Here is a 23,535-nt window from a genome sequence, read left to right as displayed (position 1 = left end):
CATGAGAGAAAAGACCTGGGGATCTGGTCTCATAAAGATGACAGCCTAGGAAACCCTATGAGGCAGTTCTACCCTGCCCTATAGGGTTGCTATGAGTCAGAATCAACTCCTTGGTACACAACAATACAGACCTGCGTTGTCTGAAATAGTAGTTCCTGTTATGGATTCACCCAAATTTTCACGCACCAAAGACCTACCTTTTTTTTTAATGCTCTTTGAAAAAATTTTTGTTGTTGTTGTGGCAAAAATATACACAATAAAACTATGGTGTCCAGGATTGCTTTTGTGTGGCCGTGTAACTCCCACGAAACGATTGGGCGGGACCATGTTAGTAAGGTATATGGAACCCTAAGGAGGGGATTGGTCAGTTTTGCCATCCCAGAGGTGGGAAGGAGAGGATCTCACCACCGCCAAGGAAGAAGGGCCAAGAGCAGAGCGGTCCTTTGGACCTGGAATCCCTGTGGTTTGAAGCTCTTGGAACCAGGAGGTGGCAGAGAAACAGCAACAGAAGAGACTGGCAGGAGATGGCGCAGTGGGCTTCCAGGCCTAGGGAGCGAGAAAGCTGAGTGCCTTTGGCCAGGAGAAGTGGTGGCGGAGTAGTGTGCCTCCAGGCGCTTGGTGGAGCTAGGTTTGCTGACCCAGGGAGCTAGAGCTGAGCGCCTTTGGGCTGAGGCTTACTGGTGGAGTGAGGTGCCTCTGGGCACTTACCAGCAGAGCTAAAAGAGCTTTGTAACACTTGCCTGACCAGCTCAGAGGCCGAGGGCCAGAGAGAAGCGTGCCTGTGGGCACAGCTGAGAAAAGGTTGTCCTGATAAAGCGCTGTATCCTGAGTGTTCCTGAACCTGAATTGTCACCTGTTACTTCCCTAACAAACCCTGTAATCCTGAGTATTATCTGTGAGTTCTGTGTGGCCATCGCAATAAATTATCAAACCCGGCAGGGAAGTAGAATGTGCAGTGGGAGGGACGGTTGGTATAAGAATTGGTAAAGATGGCAGAGAGAGGAATCATATCTGATCTCTACCTCATAGGAATCAGCACCTGGCTTTTCATCTTGATTCTCCTCCTGCCTTGTGAAGAAAGGAGATCAGACACCACCACCATGCCACATAAATGTAACAATTTCTACATGTGTAATTCAGTGACATAAATTACATTCTTCAAGTTGTACAACCATCCTCACTATCCTTTGCCAAATCATTCCACCACCATTAACATAAACTCAATGTTCCCAAGCAAAAACTCCCCCTCTTCCCCTCCTTCCCACCCCTGGTAGCCACTAATAATCTTTGATTTCCATATATTTGCTTATTTTATATTAGTGAGATCATACAGTATTTGTCCTTTTGCAACTGACTTATTTTGCTCACCAAGATGTTTTCAAAGTTCACCCATGTTGTGGTATGCATCGGGACTTCATTTCTCTTTATAGCTGGGTAGTATGCTATTGTATGTATGTACCACATATTGCTTATTCATTTGTTGGTAGATATTTCGTTTGTTTCCGATTCTGGGCTATTTTGAAAAGTTCTGCAATGAATATTGCTGTACAGTACCTTTAAGTTGATGAAGAAAAGAAAGTCTTCATTACTTAGTCAAGCCTGATTAGGTGTTCTCCTTTAAGAAATGTTCAAGATGACATGGTCTTTTGAACTTTAGATAGAAGCTCCCACCATAACACAAAGCCAATAGTCAACTGTTCTTATGAGTGGCCTTAATCTCTGCAAATGTACACAGTGAAGGGCACAAGGATAGAAATATCCTAAAATTTCCTTACTTGGCCCCACTGATAAACCTCAAAGCCTTATAGTTTTAGGTAATTACAGTTCCCCCTGACATCTAGTTTAGCATTCACTACATCGTTACTCACTACCACTGAATTCACAGGTATTCTCCTTTTCCTATGTGTTATGTAAAGTTGAGAAAGGGTGAAACTTCCCTTAGGCGAAGCTTTCCAGATATATATGAAGCAAGAAATATATGATCTCAATATTTTTTAGCCACTTTATACTGCTGAGATTTAACTCTGTAATCATATTGTTTCCGTCCAGATCTCACTTATTCCTTGTTTCTGAAGATTTTTCTTCTGGAGAATTCTGAACTCACAATCCTGGAACAAGATGGCCGAATCTTTTTTTTCCGACTTTGGCTTGTTGTGGTACCTGGAGGAACTCAGAAAGGAAGAGTTCTGGAAATTTAAGGAGCTTCTCCTGCGAGAACCTCTGAAATATGAACTCAAGCCCATTCCCCGGACTGAGCTAAAGAAGGCTTCAAGAGAAGATCTAGCAAAGTTATTGGACAAATACTACCCAGGAAAACAGGCATGGGAGGTGACGCTGAGCATTTTTCTACAGATCAATCGGAGAGACCTCTGGAAGAAGGCTCAGGAAGAGATTAGGCGTGAGTGTGGGATGCAAGGGTGGGAACCCGTATGGGAAGGTTGGCTTACTTGGGAGCTTCTGTTAATGAAGAAAATATCATTGTTTAGTGGGTGACTGTATCCACCCACAGCTGAGTATGTGTTGTGGGCCAATGTGAGCCTTAGAGATGGTAGAAGAGTTACAAGCCACCTCTGGTCATCCACGGGTTAGTGATGGACTTGGGATCAGTAGTGTCCTGACCCAAACTGCTGATCTAAGTGGTGTCTCCCCACTGTTCTGCTCCAGGAGGTGACTTGGTGTTAGTGCCTGCATCACAAAGTCTTCTGAGATGAAGTCCCATGATTGTAGTTGCCCATCCTTTTAACCTGACATGTGCAAGGAACTAGGTACATGTTGTCGTTGGGTGCCATTGAGTTGATTCCAACTCAGGATGACCCCATGTGACAGAGAAGAACTTCCCGATAGGGTTTTCTTGGCTGCAGTCTTTACAGAAGCAGATCACCAGGTCTTTCTTCCAAGCCACCTCTGGGTGGTTTTGAAATGCCAACCTTTTGGTTAGCAGCCAAGCACTTAACCATTGTGTCTCCAGGTCCATTCTTCCTTAGGTGCATTTCCAGGCACTTGTTACAACGTACCTGGTCCTTTATAACCTGTCTTATCTCACCTACTGTTGTGTACATTTCTTCAGGGCAGGTTATGGGTCCTGTCGATATTTGTAATTTTTACCTTCTCTAATGTGTTGCCGTGAGCATGGAAGATACATAACTAGGGATGGTTAAAATAATGACGGCTGAAGGGCATATTTCTGAAATTAACTAATCAACGTGGTGTGACAGAAGTTAGCTGGACCTTATACTTTCAAGTCAAACAGATATGGAATAGACAACTGACCCTAATATTTATTCATTAGTCCAAATCAACTCAGTTCTTTCAACCTTATTTGTAAAGTGGAAATAGAATGAATCTTAATGAGTTAAGAAGATGAAAGAGAAGGTATCAATAATACCTTTCTTAGCCCTAACTCCTGGTCTTCCCTGAGCAAATGGCAGTGTTGTGGTGGTTCAGTGGTAGAATTCTCATCTTCCATGAATGAGACCAAGGCTCAATTCCTGGCTAATACACCTCATGCACAACAACAGCCTCTCTGTCAGTGGAGGTTTGCATGTTGCTATGATGTTGAATGGGGTTCAGAAGAGCTTCCAGACCAATCTTCCAAAAATCACCAGTGAAAACCCTATGGATCACAATGGTCTGATCCTGTTGTGCATGGGTCACCAAGAATCAGGACTGACTTGATGCAGCTAACATCAACAAATGGCTTTTCTAATGGGAAGGTAACACCATCCCATTTCAGTTTAAAACACTATTCCCAAGTATTCATACTTAATATAGCCTGTAACTATGTGTGTAGGAGCCTTCCAATGTTGGTCACATGCTTCCAAATCCACGATATCAAATAAATTATTGTCCTGACAGGTGTCCATTGGTGGTACAAATGATTAACACACTCAGCTGCTAATCAAAAGGTTGTTAACAAAAAGGTTGATGGTTCAAGTCCACCCAGAGGCACATCGGAAGAAAGGCCTACCAATCTACTTCTGAAAGGTCACAGCCATGAAAACTTTATGGAGCACAGTTCTACTTTGACACACATGGGGTTACCATGAGTCGGAATGGACTTGACAGCAACTGGTTTGGTTTGGTATTGTCCTAACAAAACTAATTAGCCTAATTATCCATGGACATACATTAGCCTTTGTACATACATTCAAGTAAATTCCTAGGAGTCATTTTGAGGAGTGTAAATGTATACCTGCAATGTTTTAATTGTCTTATATTCTGTCCTCATTGGTTCAGATGAGATAAACCCATACAAAAAGCACATGAAGGAAAAGTTCCAACTTATATGGGAAAAGGAAACTTGTCTACAAGTCCCTGACTCTTTCTATAGAGAAACCATAAAGAAGGAGTATGAAGAACTGAACAATGCATATACTTCTAAGGAGACAAGTGAGGGCTCCCCCACAGTGGTCCTAAAAGGTTCGGAAGGAACTGGGAAAACCACCCTTTTGAGAAAAGTGATGTTGGAATGGGCAGAAGGAAACTTCTGGAAGGGCAGATTCACATTTGTTTTCTTCCTCAGTGCCTGTGAAATGAACTGTGTTACAGAGACAAGCTTAGTTGAGCTAATTTCTAGAGACTGGCCTGAATCTTCAGAGCCAATTAAAGACATCTTTTCCCAGCCACAGCACATCCTGTTCATCATGGATGGCTTTGAGGAATTGAAATTTAACTTGAGGCTTAAGGATAACACGTGCAATGACTGGAGGCAGCAGCAGCCAATACAGATTATCCTGAGCAGTTTGCTGCAGAAAAAAATGCTTCCAGAGTCTTCTCTGCTTATTGCATTAGGGCCTATGGGTATGCAAAAACATTATTTCTTGTTGCAGCACCCAAAATACATAGTTGTCTCAGGATTCTCTGAGCATGAAAGGAAGCTCTATTGCTCTCACTTTTTCCATGAAAAGAATAAAGCCATGAAAGCCTTCAGTTTTGTGAGAAACGATGGATCCCTGTTTTCTGTGTGCCAAAATCCCCTTCTGTGCTGGTTAGTTTGCTGTTGTATGAAATGGCAGCTGGAGAGGGGAGAAGATCTTAATATTGTTTGCCAGAGCTCTACCTTTTTGTACGCATCCTTTTTTATAAATGCAGTAAAAGCAGGAGGTGAGAACAGAGCCCAACTAAAAGGCCTGTGCTCTCTGGCAGCAGAGGGAATATGGACTCGGACATACCTGTTTTGCCATGGGGATTTCAGGAGCAATGGACTCTCTGAATCTGATGTCTGGAGGTGGTTGGGAATGAACCTTCTCCGAAGGAATGGTGACCGCATTACCTTTATCCATAGGCATGTCCAAGAGTTCTATGCAGCCATGTTTTATTTGCTAAAACAACCCAAAGACAACTCTAACCCAATCATTGGCAGCATCACCCAGTTTGTCGCAACAGGTCTCAGCCAAATTGAACTCTGCCTGTCCCACATGGGGCTATTTTTGTTTGGACTTTCAACAGAAAAAATAACTAAAATGCTGGAAATATCCACTGGTTTCCAACTGTCAAAAGAGATAAAGCAGGAAATAATTCAGTGTCTAAAAAGTGTAAGTCAATATGGATCCAATGAGACAGAGCTGGATTTCCAGGAATTGTTCAATGGCATATATGAAACCAGGGAAAAAGAATTTGCAGCACAAGTAATGGATTTCTTTGAAGAAGTTATCGTTTATATTAGCAACACAGAGGAATTGATAATAACTTCATACTGCCTAGAACATTGCCGAAAGTTGCAGAGACTTGTACTGGGTATAGAAAATGTCTTTTCAGATGACTCTGAATTCATCTCAAGGTGAGTACATCTATTAACCTTATGCAACCCAACCCCCCCTCCCCGCCACCATACTTGTAGCTTGTTCCAATTGCCATGGCTATCTGATGGATCATTATGCCTTTGTGCATAAGTGTATGACTTTTGTAGTCAGAGAGACTTTGTTTTGAGCTCTGGTGCTACCGATGGCTAGCTATGTTACTACAGGCAGTAACTCAACTTTTCAGAGTTCTTCCTTCTGTAGCAGGAGAGAGAAAATCTTACCTACCTCATAGGGCCAATGTGAGGTTGAAAGGCAGGAAAGTTTTATAGTTGACGTGCTTGTACAGCCACTCCTTACTTATCAATGTGGTTAGCTTCCAAAGACCAGGTTGTTATGTGAAAACTGGCGTTGTGCAAAGATGGAAGATAACCACATCAGATCACAAAAATAGAGAATGACTGCAACATTACATAACTGCCAGATTGCATTATTACATTAAATGCTGATCTACTGAGAATCTTGGCCCAGCCATAACCTTAACCATCACAGGCAGTGTTACTCTTCCCCTCATACCTTGACATTCATTACTGCCAGACATACATTGCCAATGGGCGGAATACTTGGATAGTAGATTTTTTTGCTGTTGTAAATGTGAAATGTTGGGAAACGAGATCACCGATAAGTGGGGAGTGGGTACGTTTTTTTATTCCATAGCCATTAGGTTCACATGACCAGCTCATTGCTTAGTTCTCAAATACCCACCACTTTTTTGAACAGAACACTTTCCGGATACAGTTGGATGCAGTTCACCATGCACTGAGGGATCACCAAATATTAACTTTTTAAAAATAATATTTATTTTTGGTGACAATATATGCAACGAAACATACACTCATAATTTCTGCATGAACAGTTTAATAACATTGGTTACGTACTTCACATTGTACCACGATTTTGTCTCTACCCATATTGTTTCATCATTAATTTAGGCTCTCTGCCCCTTAAAGTTCTCATCTGTGCTTTAGATTAACTGTGGTCAGTTTACACTCACATAGGTAATTCTTTGTAAAAGCACTATGCTGGAGGCAAACATTCTTTGTTGATTGGGCTAAACTGTCTTTAGTTTAACAGTGGTATCATGGGATAGTTTCAGTACAAGGTTTAAAGATTATTTCTGGGAATTAGATTTGGGGATTCTCCCAGTCTCAATGGGTCCAGTAAGCCTGGTTTCCATATGAATTTGAAATTCTGTTCATGTTTTTCCTCCTTTTGATCAGGATCCATCTAGATCAAGATCCATTGAGTCCTTGATCAAAAATGAATGTTAACTCTTAATCTCATACCAACAGATCAAAAAAGATTAACTCTTAACCTCATAACAATGGACTTATCCACTGGCCCCATGAATTAAGTGTATTGACATATAAAGTAAAATGTGGTTGGAGAGTTGAAAACAGGGCAGTCCTGGTAGTAGGTATCATTTGCTTGGAATTTAATGGATCAATAGTAGACGTTTCCCAGATAAAGAAAGAGGAAGCATACTAAGGACAGATTAATCCCTGGGTGGTGCGAATGGTTAAGGACGCAGCTGCTAACAGAAAGTTTGGGGGTTCAAGTCCATCCAGAAGTGCCTCAAATGAAAGGCCTGGTGATCTATTTCTGAATAATCAGCCATTGAAAACCTTACGGAACACAGTTCTACTCTGACACACATGGCGTCACCATGAGTTGGAGTCAACTCCACAACAACTGGTTTTATTCTAACTTGGAAGAGGAGGCAGAACAAGATTGAAGAGCTTGCCCAAGGTCACATAGCTAATAAGTGTTTCAATCAGGATTTGATCTCAATGACTCTGGCCCCAGAGTCCACATTCTTGGCCACTATGACATATTGGCTCAGTTTACCTGATGAACATCTCCCTCTTCAGGGCTGGCGTTTGTCAGCTTTAGGGGATTTAGGAGTAGCATTCTCCTAGTTTTGAAAATGTCTTGGACTGAATTGAGTCCCTAGAAAATCATGTCTTTGTTCTTCCCAGGGACTGGAAGCTCATCTCTTGGCAGAACCTTTGCTCAGTGTTCAGCACCAACAAGAACCTGAAGGTGTTTGAGTTGGACAATTGTCACCTCAGCTATGACTCCCTGGTGATTCTTTGTAAAGCAATGGCACAGCCCACTTGTAAACTCCAAAGGCTCTTGTGAGTTTGATACTAACCTCTTCTTTAATCCCTTGGAATTAGCAGTCTCTGTCTCTCTATTCTGGCCTTTTGGGAGAAGATCGATGAACATAAACATAGAACTACAATCCTATCCATCAGTAAGTGTTATTAGCTGCTTCCCAGTCAGTCTCTAACTCATGGTGGACTCCACACACAACAAAACTCTGCTCGGTCCTGTGTCAATCACAGATCGGGCTGTTGTGATCGCCAGGGCTTTCACTGACATATTTTTGGAAGTAGATTGCCAAGCCTTTCTTCCTGGTCTGTCTTAGCCTGGAAGCTCTGCTGAAACCTGTCTAGCATCATAGCAACACGCAAGCCTCCACTGACAGATGAACGGTGGCTATGCATGAGGAGCATTGACTGGGAATTGAACCCAAGTCTCCTGCATGGAAGGCAAGAATTCTACCACTGAACCCTGCCACTGCCCCCATGCATTAAGTGTATTGACACGTAAAGTAAAATGTGGTTGGAGAGCTGAAAAGGGAGCAGTTTTGGTAGTAGGTGACATTTGCTTGGAATTTAACAGGAGATGTTTCCCAGATAAAGAAAGAAGAAATGTACTAAAGACAGATGAGAGAATAACCTTAAAATTGTAATAAGAAAAATAATAAAAATGCAGGAAATAGGAAGCATCTATAAAACACTTCTTTAACACAGAGCTGTTTGCTTGATGCGCATTATTTCCTTCATTTTCATTTAATCCTCACAACAATCTTATTGTCTTGTGCCATTGCAGTTGACTCCAACTCATGGAGACCCCACGTGTGTCAGAGGAGAGCTGTGATCCATAGGGTTTTCAATGGCTTATTTTCAGAAGTAGATTTCCAGGCCTCTCTCAAGGTGCCTCTGGCTGGGTTTGTACTGCTAATTGAGAGAAATAACGTATGGGTAGGAGTCACCAGGTAGAAAACAGTGTTGTGAGGCTAAGCAAGAGAGGCAGAAGGAATTGTTAAAGAGATGTTCTTGTTTTGTGCTCAGACTTCGTTGCACAATTCCCAATATTTCCTTATCTTCTGCAGGTTTCATTGTGTGTCTGACATTGGAGATAGTCCAGACTTCTTCAAGGCCATTCTTCATAATCCCCATCTGACATACCTGAACCTATATGACACTAGCCTCTCTTACGCTGCAGTCAGGCAGCTAAGTAGGATGCTAAAGCGTCCAACGTGCAACATTGAGAAGCTAATGTAAGTCTCTTTGATGTCTGGGCAAACAGTATTTTTTTCCAGTGGTGTTGTTAGTTGCTGTCTAGTCAATTCCTATTCGTGGTGACCCCATGTGTGTACAGCAGAACTACTCCATAGGGTTTTCAAAGGCTATGACTTTTCAGAAGCAGATCGCCAGGCCTTTCTTCTGAGGCACCTCTGGGTGGGTTTAAACTGCTAACCTGTCAGCTGCTACTTGAGTGCTTAACCATTTGTGCCAACCAGGGACTATTTTTTTCCAATGTAGATTTTCCAATGTCCATTTTCTTCCCTAGAGGTCCTTTGCGTCAGCCTTTGTATGTTGTATTTTTCATAAGTGAATCTCAGCATCTCCAGACAACATAGTAAAGAGAGGATGAATTCTAAAGAGTAAGTACTCACTTTAATTATCAGTTGCCACTGAGTCTATTTCAACTCATGATGACCCCATGAGTGTGTCAGAGTAGAATTTGTGCTACATAGGATTTTCAGTGGCTGATTTCTCAGAAATCAGACCTTTCTTCCAAGGTGCCTCTGAGCGGACACAAACTGCCAACCTTTCGTTAGCAGTTGGTCAAGTTAACCATATGCGTCACCCAGTGATTCCTCCTTTAAATTCTCTCATAAACACCTGACATTTCTTCGTTCTTCCCTCAACTCCCTTGGGTTTTGTTGTTGTTTATTTTTTATTGTGGTGAAAACATACATAACAAAATATACACCATCTCAACAATTCCTATATGTGCAATTCAGTGACATTGATTACATTCTTCAAGTTGTTCATCCATTCTCACTATCTTTTTCTAAACCATTCCACCACCATTAACATAAATTCAGTGTTCCCCAGGCAAAAATCCCCCCTTCTTCCTTCCCTCCTACCCCTAACAGCCACTAATAATCTTTGGTTTCTATATGTTTTCTTATTTCATATCAGTGAGATCATGCAGTATTTGTCCTTTTGTGACTGACTTATTTTGCTGAGCATGATGTTTGCAAGATTCATCCGTGTTAGGGCATGCATCAAGACTTCAGTCCTTTTTATGGCTGAGTAATATTCCATTGTGCGTATATACCACATTTTGTTTACCCATTCATTTGTTGCTTTAGATTATTTCCACTGCAATGGAAGTGCTGCAGTGAACATTGGTGTACAAGTATCTGTTTGCTTTCCTACCTTCACTTCTTCTGGGCGTATACCTAGGATTGGGATTGCTGGGTGGACAGGTGGTTGGTTTTTTTTTTCCTTAAGACAACTGCAAAAACATAAAACTAGAAAGCATGTTAACTATCACATGTAATTTTCCTAATATGACAGATGACAACACTGAGGCCAAAGGGAAAGAGACTTCCCTAAAGACATTTCTTCCTGTAGAAAATTATTAGGGTTGCCCCTGGCCTAATTAGGTAATCTCTAGGCAGGCTAAATATCTTTTTCAGCAGAAAGAACAAAGGAAATTAACTGAGGTAACAATAAACAAAATCAACTTGTTACACCCTTCAGAAAATGTGTACCTCTCTTTCTCAGGCCAACGTCTATTCTTTTCAGTTACAATTGCAAGTATGACTTGTAGATTTACATGTTGTTGTTATGACTAGTAGATTTATATGTTGTTGTTGTTAACATAAACCAAACCAAACCCTTTGCCATGGAGTTGATTCTGACTCATAGCAACCCTAAAGGACAGTAGAACTGCCCCATAGGGTTTCCAAGGAGCAGATGGTAGATTCAAACTGCTGACCTTTTGGTTAGCAACCAAGCTCTTAACCACTGTTTAGGTGCCACCAAGTCAATTTTTGAGTCATACTGACCCTACATGACAGATTAGAACTGCCCCTTAAGGTCTTCTAGGCTGTAATCTTTAGGGTTCCTTGACTTCATTATATCTTCCTTTGTCTTAGCCACTCTACATTCAAGAGCAACTTTCAGAGTCTCTTCTGACATCCATTTTAGTCTTCTGTTCCTTTCCTGTCTTTTTAATCACCTCTTGGTTTCTGTATGTATTATGTCCTTGATGTCATCCCACAACTCGTCTAGTCTTCAGTCATTAGTGTTCAATGCATCATATCTATTCTTCAGGTGGTCTCTAAATTCAGGTGGGATATTCTCAAAGAACTGAACGGAAGATCTCAAAGGATGGCTGGAGAAGACAAAGTATTATAATGAAATGTACAAAGATCTGGAGATAGAAAACCAAAAGGGAAGAACATGCTCAGCATTTCTCAAGCTGAAAGAACTGAAGAAAAAATTCAAGTCTCCAGTTGCAATATTGAAGGGGAAAATATTAAACGATGCAGGAAGCATCAAAAGGAGATGAAAGGAATACAGAGTCACTGTACCAAAAAGAATTGGTTGACATTCAACCATTGCAGGAGGTAGCATATGATCAAGAACCAATGGTATTGGAGGAGGTCGAAGCCGTACTGAAGACACTGGTGAAAAACAAGCCTCCAGGAATTGACAGAATACCAACTGAGATGTTTCAACAAATGGATGCAGCACTGGAAGCACTTTATGCCTAATGGGGTTGGTATGAATCAATCAACCTGACAGCAATGGGGTTTTTTTTTTTTTGGTACTTAAAAAAAAAAAAAAAACTATCAAGAGGCTTATTTTTAAACCAGTAGAAACCTGTTCTAGACTTCCTACTATACAATCCCACTCCCTGCAAGTGATAACAATTTTAGGTTTTGTGTGATGTTTATCTCCATAGTCTGAAAGTGTTTATAACTTGTATTTCTTGATCTACCTCTTTGAAATTATCTAGATTCTTTCACATGGTAGATATGAAATTGGCTTCCACAATATCACGTTCATTTTTCTGAAACAAGTTATTTTTACTTCAGATTAAAATCACATTCAATATTGTCATTATCATCATCACTGTTATTTATTATAAATGTTTCATGGCTAAGTCAAGAATGACACTATGGGTTTTTTTCCTTGAATGTTTGTTTTTCCTTGTTTTTATTTGCCCTGTTTATTTCCTTGATCTAATTTTTTTGTATTTCTTGTGAAATCTCCCTCACACTTTCCAGTAACTCCTCAACTCAATTTTCTAAATGGTAAATTGCAAAAGAATCTTCTACTTCCATGTTTTTCCTAGATATTAATTTTAAAGGGTATTAATTCTGTTGCCACTGAGTTCTCTTTAAACTCAAGAAATGAGCTGCCATATGTGAGGCCCTGATAATGCATTTTACATATATTAAGAGTCTGAGTGGTGAAACAGTTAAGTGCTTGACTACTAACTGAAAGGTTGATAGTTCAAACCTACCCAGAGGCACCTCAAAAGAAAGGTCTGGCAATCTGCTTCTGAAAGGTCATAGTCTTGTAAACCCTGTGGAGCACAGTTCTACTCTGCAACATTTGGAATCAGCTTGATGGCAACTGGTTTGTTTCTTGTAAAAGAGAATGTCTAGACTTTTTCCCCCCTAACTTTGAGGCACAGAGATTCTCACTTGATACCAGCACATATCTTCTGCCTGTATATTGATGGTAACTATGACAAGAAATTCTCAGCAGGAAAAATGGCTTCAGATGAGGGAGGTTATATAAGTGAAAGCATTTAAATGGAGACTTGTAGGATGAGGAGCTGTTTTTGTTTAATTTTTATTGTGCTTTAAGTGAAAGTTTGCAAATCAAGTCAGTCTCTCATACAAAAATTTATATACAACTTGCTATACTCCTAGTTGCTCTTCCCATAATGAGAGAGTACACTCCTTCCTTCCACTCTCTGTTTTCATGTCCATTTGACGAGCTTCTGACCCCCTCTGCCCTCTCATCTCCCATCTAGACAGGAGCTGCCCACATAGCCTCAGGTATCTACTTGATCCAAGAAGCTCACTCCTCACCAGTATCGTTTTCTATTCCATAGTCCAGTCCAATTCCTGTCTGAAGAGTTGGCTTTGGGAATTACTCCTGTCTTGGGCTCACAGAAGGTCTGGGGACCATGACCTCCGGGGTCCTTCTAGTCTCAGTCAGACCGCTAAGTCTGGTCTTTTTATGAGAATTTGGGGTCTGCATCCCACTGTTCTCCTGCTCCCTCAGGGTTCTCTGTTGTGTTCTGTGTCAGGACAGTCATTGGTTGTAGCCGGGCACCATCTAGTTCTTCTGGTCTCAGGCTGATGTAGTCTCTGGTTTACATGGCCCTTGCTGTCTCTTGGGCTCATAATTACCTTGTGTATTTGGTGGTCTTCATTCTCCTTTGCTCCAGGTGGGTTGAGGCCAATTGATGTGTCTTAGATGGCCATGTGCTAGCGTTTAAGACCCCAGACACACTCATGAGGAGCTGTTCTAATGATCGGAATGGAGAAACAATATGTGTAAAAAAACAAAAAAAAATTTTCCACGTGCATCGACCTTTCTTAGGATGGAGAGGAGAAATTGGAAGACAGCCACGTAACTAGGATCTATGGAGGAGAATTGTGTGAATCTGATTTGAAGAAAGAGGCATAAATAGCCCTGACCACCTGTGACTTTTAAACCATGTTAATACTCAGCTCAGACTTTCTCAACCTCGGCACTATTGACAAATTTGGCCCAGATAATCCTTCGTGTGAAGGAGCCCTGGCGGTGCAATGGTGAAGTGCTTGGTGGCTACTGACCAAAAAGTTTGTGGTTCGAACCCGCCCAGGGGTTCAGCGGGAGAAAAGACCTGGTGATCTGCTCCTGTAAAGATCTCAGCCTAGGAAACACTATGGGGCAGTTCTATTCTGTCCTGTAGTGTTTCGATGTAGTCAGAATTGGCTTGATGGCATATATAACAATGATCCATTGTGGGAAGTCCCTGGATGATGCAAATAGTTGAGCATTCAACTATTAGTCGAAAGGTCACAGCCATGAAACTTCTATGGAGCAGTTCTACTTTGCACATATGGGGTCGCCATGAGTTGGAATCAACTCCACAGCAACTAACAACGATAATCCTTTGTAGTGGGGGCCTCTCCTATGCACTGTAGGATGTTGAGCAGCATCCCTGGCCTCTTCCGACTAGATGCCAGTGGCATCCCTTCCCCCAGTTATGACAACAGTTTGAGAGACCAGGAATGAAAACCTCAGTGTTGAGTGAAAAATCTTAATTCCAAATCATTAAGACTTTCAGCTGTCTTTTCCTCCTTGGCTTTCAAAATGGTAGCCTCCTAGTTTATGTTTCCAGGAGTGAATATGGAAAAACCTTCCCTGGAGAAATTCAACAGTCCCCCAAAAGTCTAAAATGTCTCCAGACAGTACCCAATGTTCCCTCGGGGACAAAGCTGCCCCCCCCCATTGGGGAAACATCTGCTTAGCTTTTGTACTAAATTCAGTAGACGGCAATAAGTGATTAATAAGGAGAGTTGTGTGATTCACTAATCCTTTTAAAGAGTCTAGAATGTATATGCTGACTGAGCTATATAAGCCAGACACAAAAGGCAAATGTTGTATGATTCCACTTCTATGAAATATCTAAATTAGGGAAATTCATCTAGACAAAAGATTAGTGGTTACCATGATGGGGATTAAGGGGTAGGAAGAGGGTGAAGAGCTTTTAAAAAATGATAAAGGCAAACAGAGAAACAAATAATGGACTGTTAGAGAAAATAGCAGCAGTTATCATGCCTGATAAACAATTAGAGTTTGACAGATACAATTTTTATATATATATATACACACACGTTTATAATAATGATATATAGTATATAATTTACAAATATAAATTTATAATTTTTTGTTTTAATCTAAAACTTAGTTTAAATTTTTAAGTTTAAATATTTAAGGACCAAATATCTAAGGCTCATTTTTAAAACTAATAATTTATATGTTCACTATTTATTACTAATAACTTGTGTTTATAACTAATACTTTGTTTATTTAATATTTATAACTTATTTGTTTTTATTTATGATTTAAAATTTGTTTTATTTATAATTCACACTTACATTATCATTTGTTTTGTTTTAATTTATAATTTAATGTTTAGTTAATTTTTAAATTTTAGCTTTTTTAACTCATTTACATTTTTATCTATTTATAATTTATATTTTATTTATAATCTAAAATTCGTATATTATAATTCATATTTTAATATAGTTTTAATTTAATGTTAGCTAAGTTATTAGCTTAATTGTTAGCTAAGTAATTTATAATTTATGTTTTGTAACTCACATTTTAACTTTTATTTTTGAATTTTAATTTTTAGTTCACTTTTATTTCCCTTTTAGTTTGAATTTTAGTTCAAATTTTATCCTAACCTTTAGTAATTTTATTTTTTATAACTTATTTTATTCATCATATTTATGTTTATAACTAATTATATTTTATTTATAATATTAATTGTATTTATACTTTTTACTTTTATTTTTACATATTTTTTAATTGAAATTTTTATTTTATAACTTACATCTTTAAATTTATATATTATCGTTAGTTGTCATCGAGTCAGCTCCAACTCATGGTAACCTTATATGTAACAGAACAAGATGCTGGCCTGTGCCATCCACAAGATTGTTGATGTGTTGTTGAGGGTATTGTGTCAATCCATCATGGAGGGTTTCCCTCGTTATTGCTGACCATCTGTTTTATCAAACCTGATGTCCTTTTCTAGCAATTGATCTTTCATGATGTAAATGAGCTGAAGTCTTGTCATCCTTGCTTCTAAGGAACATTCTGGTTGTATTTCTTGGAAGACTGATTTGTTCCTTCTTCTGGCAGTCCATTGTATATTTAATATTCTTCACCAACACCACAGGTCAAACATATCAACTCTTCTTCTCTCTTTATTGCACAGCTTTCGCGGGCATATGAGGTAATCGAAAAAACCATGGCATGAGTCAGGAGCACCTTAGTCATCAAAGTGACATCTTTACTTTTAAGACTTCAAAGGGATCTTTTGAAGCATATGCGTAACCTCTGAATATTAAGAAAAAGTCTAGGATTGGTGGGTGCAGAATTAGAAGCAAGAGTACTCAATCCTGCATAAACTGCCTTAATCATTCGATCCAATCCCACAGCATGTATCTCCCATGTAGGTTGGGAAAATGTAACATCCGACTTGAAGCTTGTGAAGATATTGCCTCTGTCCTCATCTGCAACAATAAGCTGAAGCATCTCTCACTTGCAGAAAATCCCCTGAATGAGGAAGGAACAATGGTGCTGTGTGATGCCCTGAAGCATCCCAACTGTGCCCTGGAGACACTGGTGTAAGTCCATCTGGGGAAAGCACACGCTGGGGGAAAATACAGAAGTGTGTACATGGATCCATCAATGATCAAGGCCATCAAATGCTCACTGAGGGAGATGACAGAACAGAGTTCAAAAGCACAGGCCCTGTAATCAGACAAACCCGAGTCATCTCTCCATGCCTCAGCTGCCACATCAGTGAAATGGAGCCAGTACAAACCAGGACTTTGAACTGGTTCTTCCTTGGTTCAGTCATGGCTGAGAAAGCAAAACTGGAACAGACCCAAATTTTTAAAATTTGGGTGAACTGGAATGATAACCAGAATGGGAAATGTTACGGGTTGAAGCCCTGCTAGAATTCCAAACTCCCTTTTAGAAAAACAAGGACAGTGTAGGCGTTGCATATCAACCAAATCTCTTGCCTCTTGAAATTTGAGCAGAGTCAGAAACAGTGGTGCCCTGCTCAAAGATGGTGGCCAGCCATGCCGCTTCAAATGTGTGCCACTCTCCACAGTCCTGGCAATAAACCAGTCTCACACATCAGGCTCCTGAAAGGTCTCACTACACCTCTTTGTAGACTTCCATTCCATGGCTTTGACCTGCAATTCTTCCTATTCTCGTTATCATTCCACATCACCCAAACTGTAAAACATCAAGTCTGTTCTGGTTTTACTTCATAAGCCATGACTGAACAGGTTTGAACAAGTTCAAAGTCCTAATACAAACCCTTGGTGTCCACAGAGGTGCTATGAAGTCGAATTCAGAGATGCAAGACTAAGCCCTTAGATGTCTCACATCTAATCGTTGTTAGCTGCTGTTGAGTCAGCCCCCAACTTGTAATGACTGCACACACAACACAGCGAAATGTTTCCTGGTTCTGTACCATCCCCATGATCTGTTGGGGATGGGACCACTGTGATCCACAGGGGCACCACCCAGGGATTCCTTCTGGTAGTTATATAAGTATAGAATTATATGCGAAATATTTTGGTTTAAAAATGTTGACTGGTAATTTAAAAAATTAATGTATATATATATAATATATAAAAAACATGACATCAGCTAAATAAACTATACCCAGGGGCCATATTCAGCCTTTAGCTACCACTTTTGACTTATCTCTTATACTTCCCTTTATTTTCTAGGTTTTCAATGGCAAGTATACAAGAATTAATTTCATAATCACTAAATTAATTTTGGAGTCCCTGGGGAGTATAAATGGTTAATATGCTCAACTACTAACACAAAGGTTGGAGGTCTGAGTACAGCAAGATGTACCCTGAAAGAAAGACCTTGTAATCTACTTCTGAAAAATCAGCCATTGAAAACCCTATGGATCGCAGTTCTACTCTGACACACATGCTTTGGCCACAAGTCAGTTAATTTGATGGCAACTGTTTTGTTAATTACTTTTAGGGAATACTTTTAAAATTGAAAGTTATTTTAAATAGGATGTTGTCCAACACATCTCATTAAACCATAAGTACATGATGTCACAAGACTGGGTGATTTTTGTTCAAGGTCACCCAGCCTGGGATGATCTGAGTTGGAACCGGAATCAGGAATTCTCCAGTGTATTTCAGATTTTTTATTCTGATTTTGCAGCTGCTAGAAGTTTTAATCTTTTTATTTTCTCACATGAAGAAATGATGGGAGGAGGAATCTGAGATAGCAGATTATAAGGCACAACTTGAAAATGTTTGCATGTGGCTTCATGAGAATATTTCCATATAAAAGTTAAGCATACTGACAAGTGTCTGTGTGTGTCTGTCTTTGCAGGTTAAATTACTGTTGTCTCTCCTCTGTCTCCTGTGACTACATCTCCCAAGTTCTTTTGTATAGCCAGTCCCTGACCCTTCTTGATCTGGGGTCAAATAACTTGGAAGACAGTGGAGTGAATTCTTTATGTGAAGCCTTGAAGAGCTCATACTGTCACATAGAGGAGTTATGGTAGGTCTGGCCATGATTTGCTTGACATCAGGGTTTCCTTTTTGGATGTTGAGGACGGAAGGCGGGGAGTGAGGACGGAAGGCGGGGAGTGAGGACGGAAGGCGGGGAGTGAGGACGGAAGGCGGGGAGTGAGGACGGAAGGCGGGGAGTGAGGACGGAAGGCGGGGAGTGAGGACGGAAGGCGGGGAGTGAGGACGGAAGGCGGGGAGTGAGGACGGAAGGCGGGGAGTGAGGACGGAAGGCGGGGAGTGAGGACGGAAGGCGGGGAGTGAGGACGGAAGGCGGGGAGTGAGGACGGAAGGCGGGGAGTGAGGACGGAAGGCGGGGAGTGAGGACGGAAGGCGGGGAGTGAGGACGGAAACAAGCTAGATGTTTACTGTATCTGGTTCTGGGAATGTTCAGTAGGCGTGCCGTGTGTGTGTGAGTGTGTGGGTGAGTGTGGGTGAGTGTGTGAGTGTGTGAGTGTGTGGGTGAGTGTGAGTGTGTGGGTGAGTGTGAGTGTGTGGGTGAGTGTGTGTGTGAGTGTGTTGTGAGTGTGTGTTAAAAATATACTTAAAAAAACAGGCCATCTCAATTTCTACATGTACAATTTACTGGTCATTCTTCAAAGTGTACATGCACTCTCACTATCATTTTTCAAATAATTGGACCACCATTAACATAAACTCAATGCTCCCAAGCAAAGACTCCTCTGTTTCCCCTTCCCCCCCATTCTTGGTAACCACTAATAATCTTTGGTTTGTATGTATTTACTTACTTCATATAAGCAAGGTGGTACAGTATTTATCCTTTGCAACTGACTTTAGTTTGCTCAGCATGTTGGCATGCATCAGGACTCCATTTCTCTTTATAGATGAGTAGTATCCCATCGTGTGTATAGACCACATTTCATTTATCCATTCATCTCTTGATAGACATTTTGGTTGTTTCCACCTTTTGGTTATTGTAAAAAGTGCTGCAATGAACATTGGTGTACAGGTCTTTTTTTTTTTTTTTTTTTTTTTTGCATTCCTGCTGTCACTTCTTCTGGGTGTATAGTGAGGAGTAGGATTGCTGTGTCTATCTTGTGTCTCAACTAAAGAATTCTTAGGACAGGAGTAGCCCACCATGCTACTGTGGAGTTGAGTCTCTAGCATCAGAAAAGCCTGAAGTAGAGTCCTGAGTGTGACTGCTTGACTGTGTGAACTTGTGCAGGTGGCTCACCTCCCCACAAGTGCAAGCCAAGGATAATCATAGTCTCGACCTTAGAGAATTGAGGTGACCAGCTAGAATAATGCACGTAAAGAGCTATTATCTCTGGTTGGCCCATAATAAACACTCAGTATGAGACATAACGTAAGAATCATTCATTCCTTCTATCAGGTACTGGCAACTCCTGTGGGTGTGGACAATAAGTTGGTAAAATAGTCCAACGTCCCTGTCCCCATCAATTCTATTTTATGAAGTGTCATTCTTATGTATGTGTGTGTGTATCTGTGTCTGTCTTTCTGTCAGGGTGTGTATACACATGTATACAACACTATATTGTACATGTTCATTGCATGAGTGCAGATGCACATAACATGTCTGTATGTGTGTGAGGCTGTGAGTATGTATATGTTGTTATTCTTGTATGCTGTCAAGTTGATTTTGACGCATAGTGACCCTGTAAGACAGTAGAACTGCCTAGGCTGTGATCTTTATGGGAGCAGATCTTGAGGTCTTTTCTCCCATGGAACCACTGATTGGTTCAAACCATTGACTTTTGGGTTAGCAGCACTTATATGTGTGGATTTCAGGTTTTCTCAATCTCAGCACTATTGACATTTTGGCCTAGATTATTCTTTGTTGTGGGAAGCTGTCTTGTGCAATGTAAAATGTTTGGCCACATCTCTGGACTTTACCCACCAGACTCCAGGTGTAGAGTTGACTCTGACACATGGTAACGCCATGTGTGCAGAGTAGAACTGCTTCATAGGGTTGTCGAGGCTGTGGCCTTTCAGAAGCAGATCGCAAGGCTGTCTTCCGAGGTGTCTTTGGGTGAATAGAAACCACCAACCTTTTGGCTAGCAGTTGAGTGCTTAATCATTTGCACCACCCAGGACTTCCTATACACATACATACATACTTACACATAACACAAACATATACATATATACATGTACACAAATATATACATGTATGTGCACATATAAATACATCTATACATGTATAGGAAACCCTGGTGGTGTAGTCGTTAAGAGCTGCAGCTGCTAACCAAAAGGTCAGCAGTTTGAATCTACCAGGCGCTTCTTGGAAACCCTATGGGGCAGTTCTACTCTGTCCTATAGGGCCACTATGGGTCAGAATTGACTCAATGGCAATGGGTTTTTGGGGTTACACATGTATAATATATACATATGTGATATATGTATGTACGTACAGATAGCATGCACACACATGCATACATGTACATACATATATACATACAATATGTACACATATACACTTACAACATGTGTACATATACAAGATACAACATGCACAATATGTATACGTATAACGTATACATACGTATACATATATGCACATATATGTGTGCACATATATAGTGTATACATATGTATACGTACATATATGTTTGTGTGTGATAGAAGGTGATAGCACTATGGGGTATCATTAGTCTAAGGGCTGGAGAGGGAATGGGCCATGCTATACTGACTAGTCAGAGTAGGCCTCGCTGAGCAAATGAAATCTGTGCAGAGATTTGAAGGGAAGAGGGAGTAGCTCCACTGATGTCTGGGGCAGGAGCATTTCAAGCAGGAGAGCAACCAGAGCAGAGGTGTGGAGGTGGAGAGTGAGTCACGTGGGTCCTGAGTGCTTGGAGCCAAGTGGAGTAGGTAAAGAACATAGGTAATGGGGGTGGGGGGCGGTAGAGTTTTTAGAGTCCTGCAGGTTATTGTAAGAAACTTGCTTTCATTCTGAGCAAAATGAGAAGTCATTGCATTTTCCTCATCATCATAATCTCCTGTTTCTTGCTTCAAAAGAACAAGTAAAAACAAAGTAAGCCATTAAGATTGGACCTCTGAGTGTGTGGTTGTGTGTATTTTTCCCTCCAGGCTGGCGAATTGTTTCCTCACTGCTGACTGCTGTAAGGACATTTCCTCCGTTCTTATTAGCAATGAAAAACTAAAGACCCTGAAACTTGGGAACAATACAATACTAGATGTTGGTGTCAAACAGTTATGTGTAGCTTTGAAGCATCCTAACTGTAAATTACAGAATCTTGGGTGAGTACCCATGGGTCATCTTTATGGGGTTGTTGTTCTTAGTTGCTTTCGAGTCAATTCCAAGTCATGGCGACCCCATGTGTTACAGAGTAGAACTACTCCAAAGGGTTTTTTTGGCTGTAATCTTTACAGAAGCAGATCATTCAGCCTTTCTTTCATGGAGCCCCTGGGTGGGTTCGAATTGCTAACCTTTCCGTTAGCAGCTGAGTGCAGAGATTTCCCTATTTCACGGGTAGGAAAAGCTGGAGGATGGATAAAGCTAAAGGAAAGTAGGTTTAAAAACAAGATCTGCCTGGGATACTCCAATATTTAAAGTGCTGTCTCACTGTACCAAGGTTTTTCAACCTCAGCACTATTGACATTTGAGACCAGATAGTTTTCTTTTTTGGGGGGGGGGGCATCCTATGCATTATAGGATGTTTAGCAGCATCCCTCGCCTCCACCCACAAGATGCCAGTACCTTACGCCCAGGTGCGACAAATGTTTTCAGACGTTGCCACATGTCCCTTGGGGACACTATTGCCCCATTGAGAACTGGCTTAGACTCCAGAGTCTTCTGCTCAGAGGCATAGAGTTGGTGGGGACAATGGTTTGCCTTCCATCCTGCCCAAAGCCAGGGCTGCTTCTCTGCTGCGTTTCCCCATCACAGGCTAGAAAGATGTAGTCTCACCACTGCCTGCTGTGAGGACCTCGCCTCTGCTCTCACTGCCTGCAAAACACTGAGAAGTCTGAACCTGGACTGGAATGCCTTTGACCATGACGGGGTGGTGTTGCTGTGTGAGGCACTGAGCCAACTGGACTGTGCCCTGCAGACTCTTGGGTGAGTGAACATTGATTCCTATGGTAGTGTATGACATCATAGCAAGGTTAGTCTATTATGTTGTTGTTAGTTTTCATCAGGTTGACTCCGACTCGTGGTGACACCCTGTGTTGCAGGGTAAAACCGCTTCATAGTATTTTCAAGGCCGTGACCTTTCAGAAATAGATCGCCAGGCCTGTCTTCTGAGGCACTGCTGGGTGGGTTCAAACTGCCAACCTTTCAGCGAGTAGTCAACTGCTTAACCACTTGTGCTACCCAAGGACTCCTTAGTCTATTATAGAGTAGTTCAACCCTGGCACAATTGACATTTGGGCTGGGTCATTCTTTGTCTTGGTGGGTTGCTCTGTGCATTATAGGATGTTGAGCAGCCTCCCTGGTGTCTACCCACTAGGTGCCAATAGCACCCCTTCAAGTCATGACAGTCAAAAACATCTCCAGACATTGTCAGATATCTCCTGGTATGCAAAACCACCTGTAAAAATGGCGAGGGAAGGTGTCTGTCTTCTAACTTCACAAGGCCGAAGGAGAATCAAGATCAACAGCCCAAGGCTGACTCCTATGAGGCAGAGGTCAGACATACCTCATCTCACCAGGCCTTTTTACCAATTCTGACACTATTTGTCCCTCACACGGTGTATTCTACTTCTTTGCTGAGTTTGATAATTCATTGCAATGGCCACACAGAGCTCACAGTATCAGTGGGGCCATGCTGTCTCTGAAGACTCTACAGGGAGATCCTTCCTTTCTTAACTCCTCCAGCTACTGTTACCTCAGATGTTCCTTGGCTTGTGGCAGCATTACTCCTATCTCTGCCTCTTCATCACATGACTGTCTTCCCTCTAGTCTGTCTCTGTGTCTCTTCTTATAAGGATACTACTCGTACTGGATTACAAAATTAGGACTCACTATATTCCAGTATAAGAAAGACCTGGTGATCTACTTCCGAAAATCAGCTGACAAAAACCCTAAGGATCCTAAGTCTGATCTGAAACCAACCATGGGGATAGTGCAGGACCAAGCAGCCTTTCATTCTGTTGTATATGCGGTCACCGTGAGTCAGAGGCTGACTGAACAGCAGCTAACAGCAGCATACTCCATTATAACCTCATTTTAGCTTAACTAATAACATCCGCCAGAAGAGCAAACAAATCTGTCTTGGAAGAAAAACAGCCAGGATGCCCATTAGAAGCAAAGATGACAAGACTTCGTTTCACATA

At 41.2% G+C, this 23,535-nt stretch overlaps 1 protein-coding gene across 1 annotated transcript; it reads left to right on the top strand.

Moving 5' to 3' along the window:
- The first annotated feature begins 2,118 nt into the window (after window positions 1–2,118).
- On the top strand, window positions 2,119–23,136 carry NLRP9 (NLR family pyrin domain containing 9). The gene is made up of 8 exons (XM_064294293.1): window positions 2,119–2,398; window positions 4,237–5,779; window positions 7,778–7,936; window positions 8,980–9,147; window positions 16,150–16,320; window positions 18,080–18,250; window positions 21,328–21,498; window positions 22,148–23,136. The coding sequence occupies exons 1-8, from the start codon at window positions 2,119–2,121 to the stop codon at window positions 22,320–22,322; spliced, it is 2,838 nt and encodes a 945-aa protein (XP_064150363.1). The 3' UTR covers window positions 22,323–23,136.
- Window positions 23,137–23,535: the final 399 nt, after the last annotated feature.

Source organism: Loxodonta africana, chromosome 11, assembly GCF_030014295.1.
Source record: "Loxodonta africana isolate mLoxAfr1 chromosome 11, mLoxAfr1.hap2, whole genome shotgun sequence".
Classification (NCBI taxonomy): domain Eukaryota; kingdom Metazoa; phylum Chordata; class Mammalia; order Proboscidea; family Elephantidae; genus Loxodonta; species Loxodonta africana.
This window is presented reverse-complemented; position numbering and strand designations above follow the sequence as displayed.

What these genes read in the sequence shown, in the direction of transcription:
- NLRP9 (XM_064294293.1), top strand. Translation starts at nt 2,119, where the DNA reads ATGGCCGAATCTTTTTTTTCCGACTTTGGCTTGTTGTGGTACCTGGAG. An exon ending in GACTCTGAATTCATCTCAAG is followed by an intron (nt 5,780 to 7,777) that starts GTGAGTACATCT and finishes TGTTCTTCCCAG; the next exon opens with GGACTGGAAGCTCATCTCTT. An exon ending in TGTAAATTACAGAATCTTGG is followed by an intron (nt 21,499 to 22,147) that starts GTGAGTACCCAT and finishes TCCCCATCACAG; the next exon opens with GCTAGAAAGATGTAGTCTCA.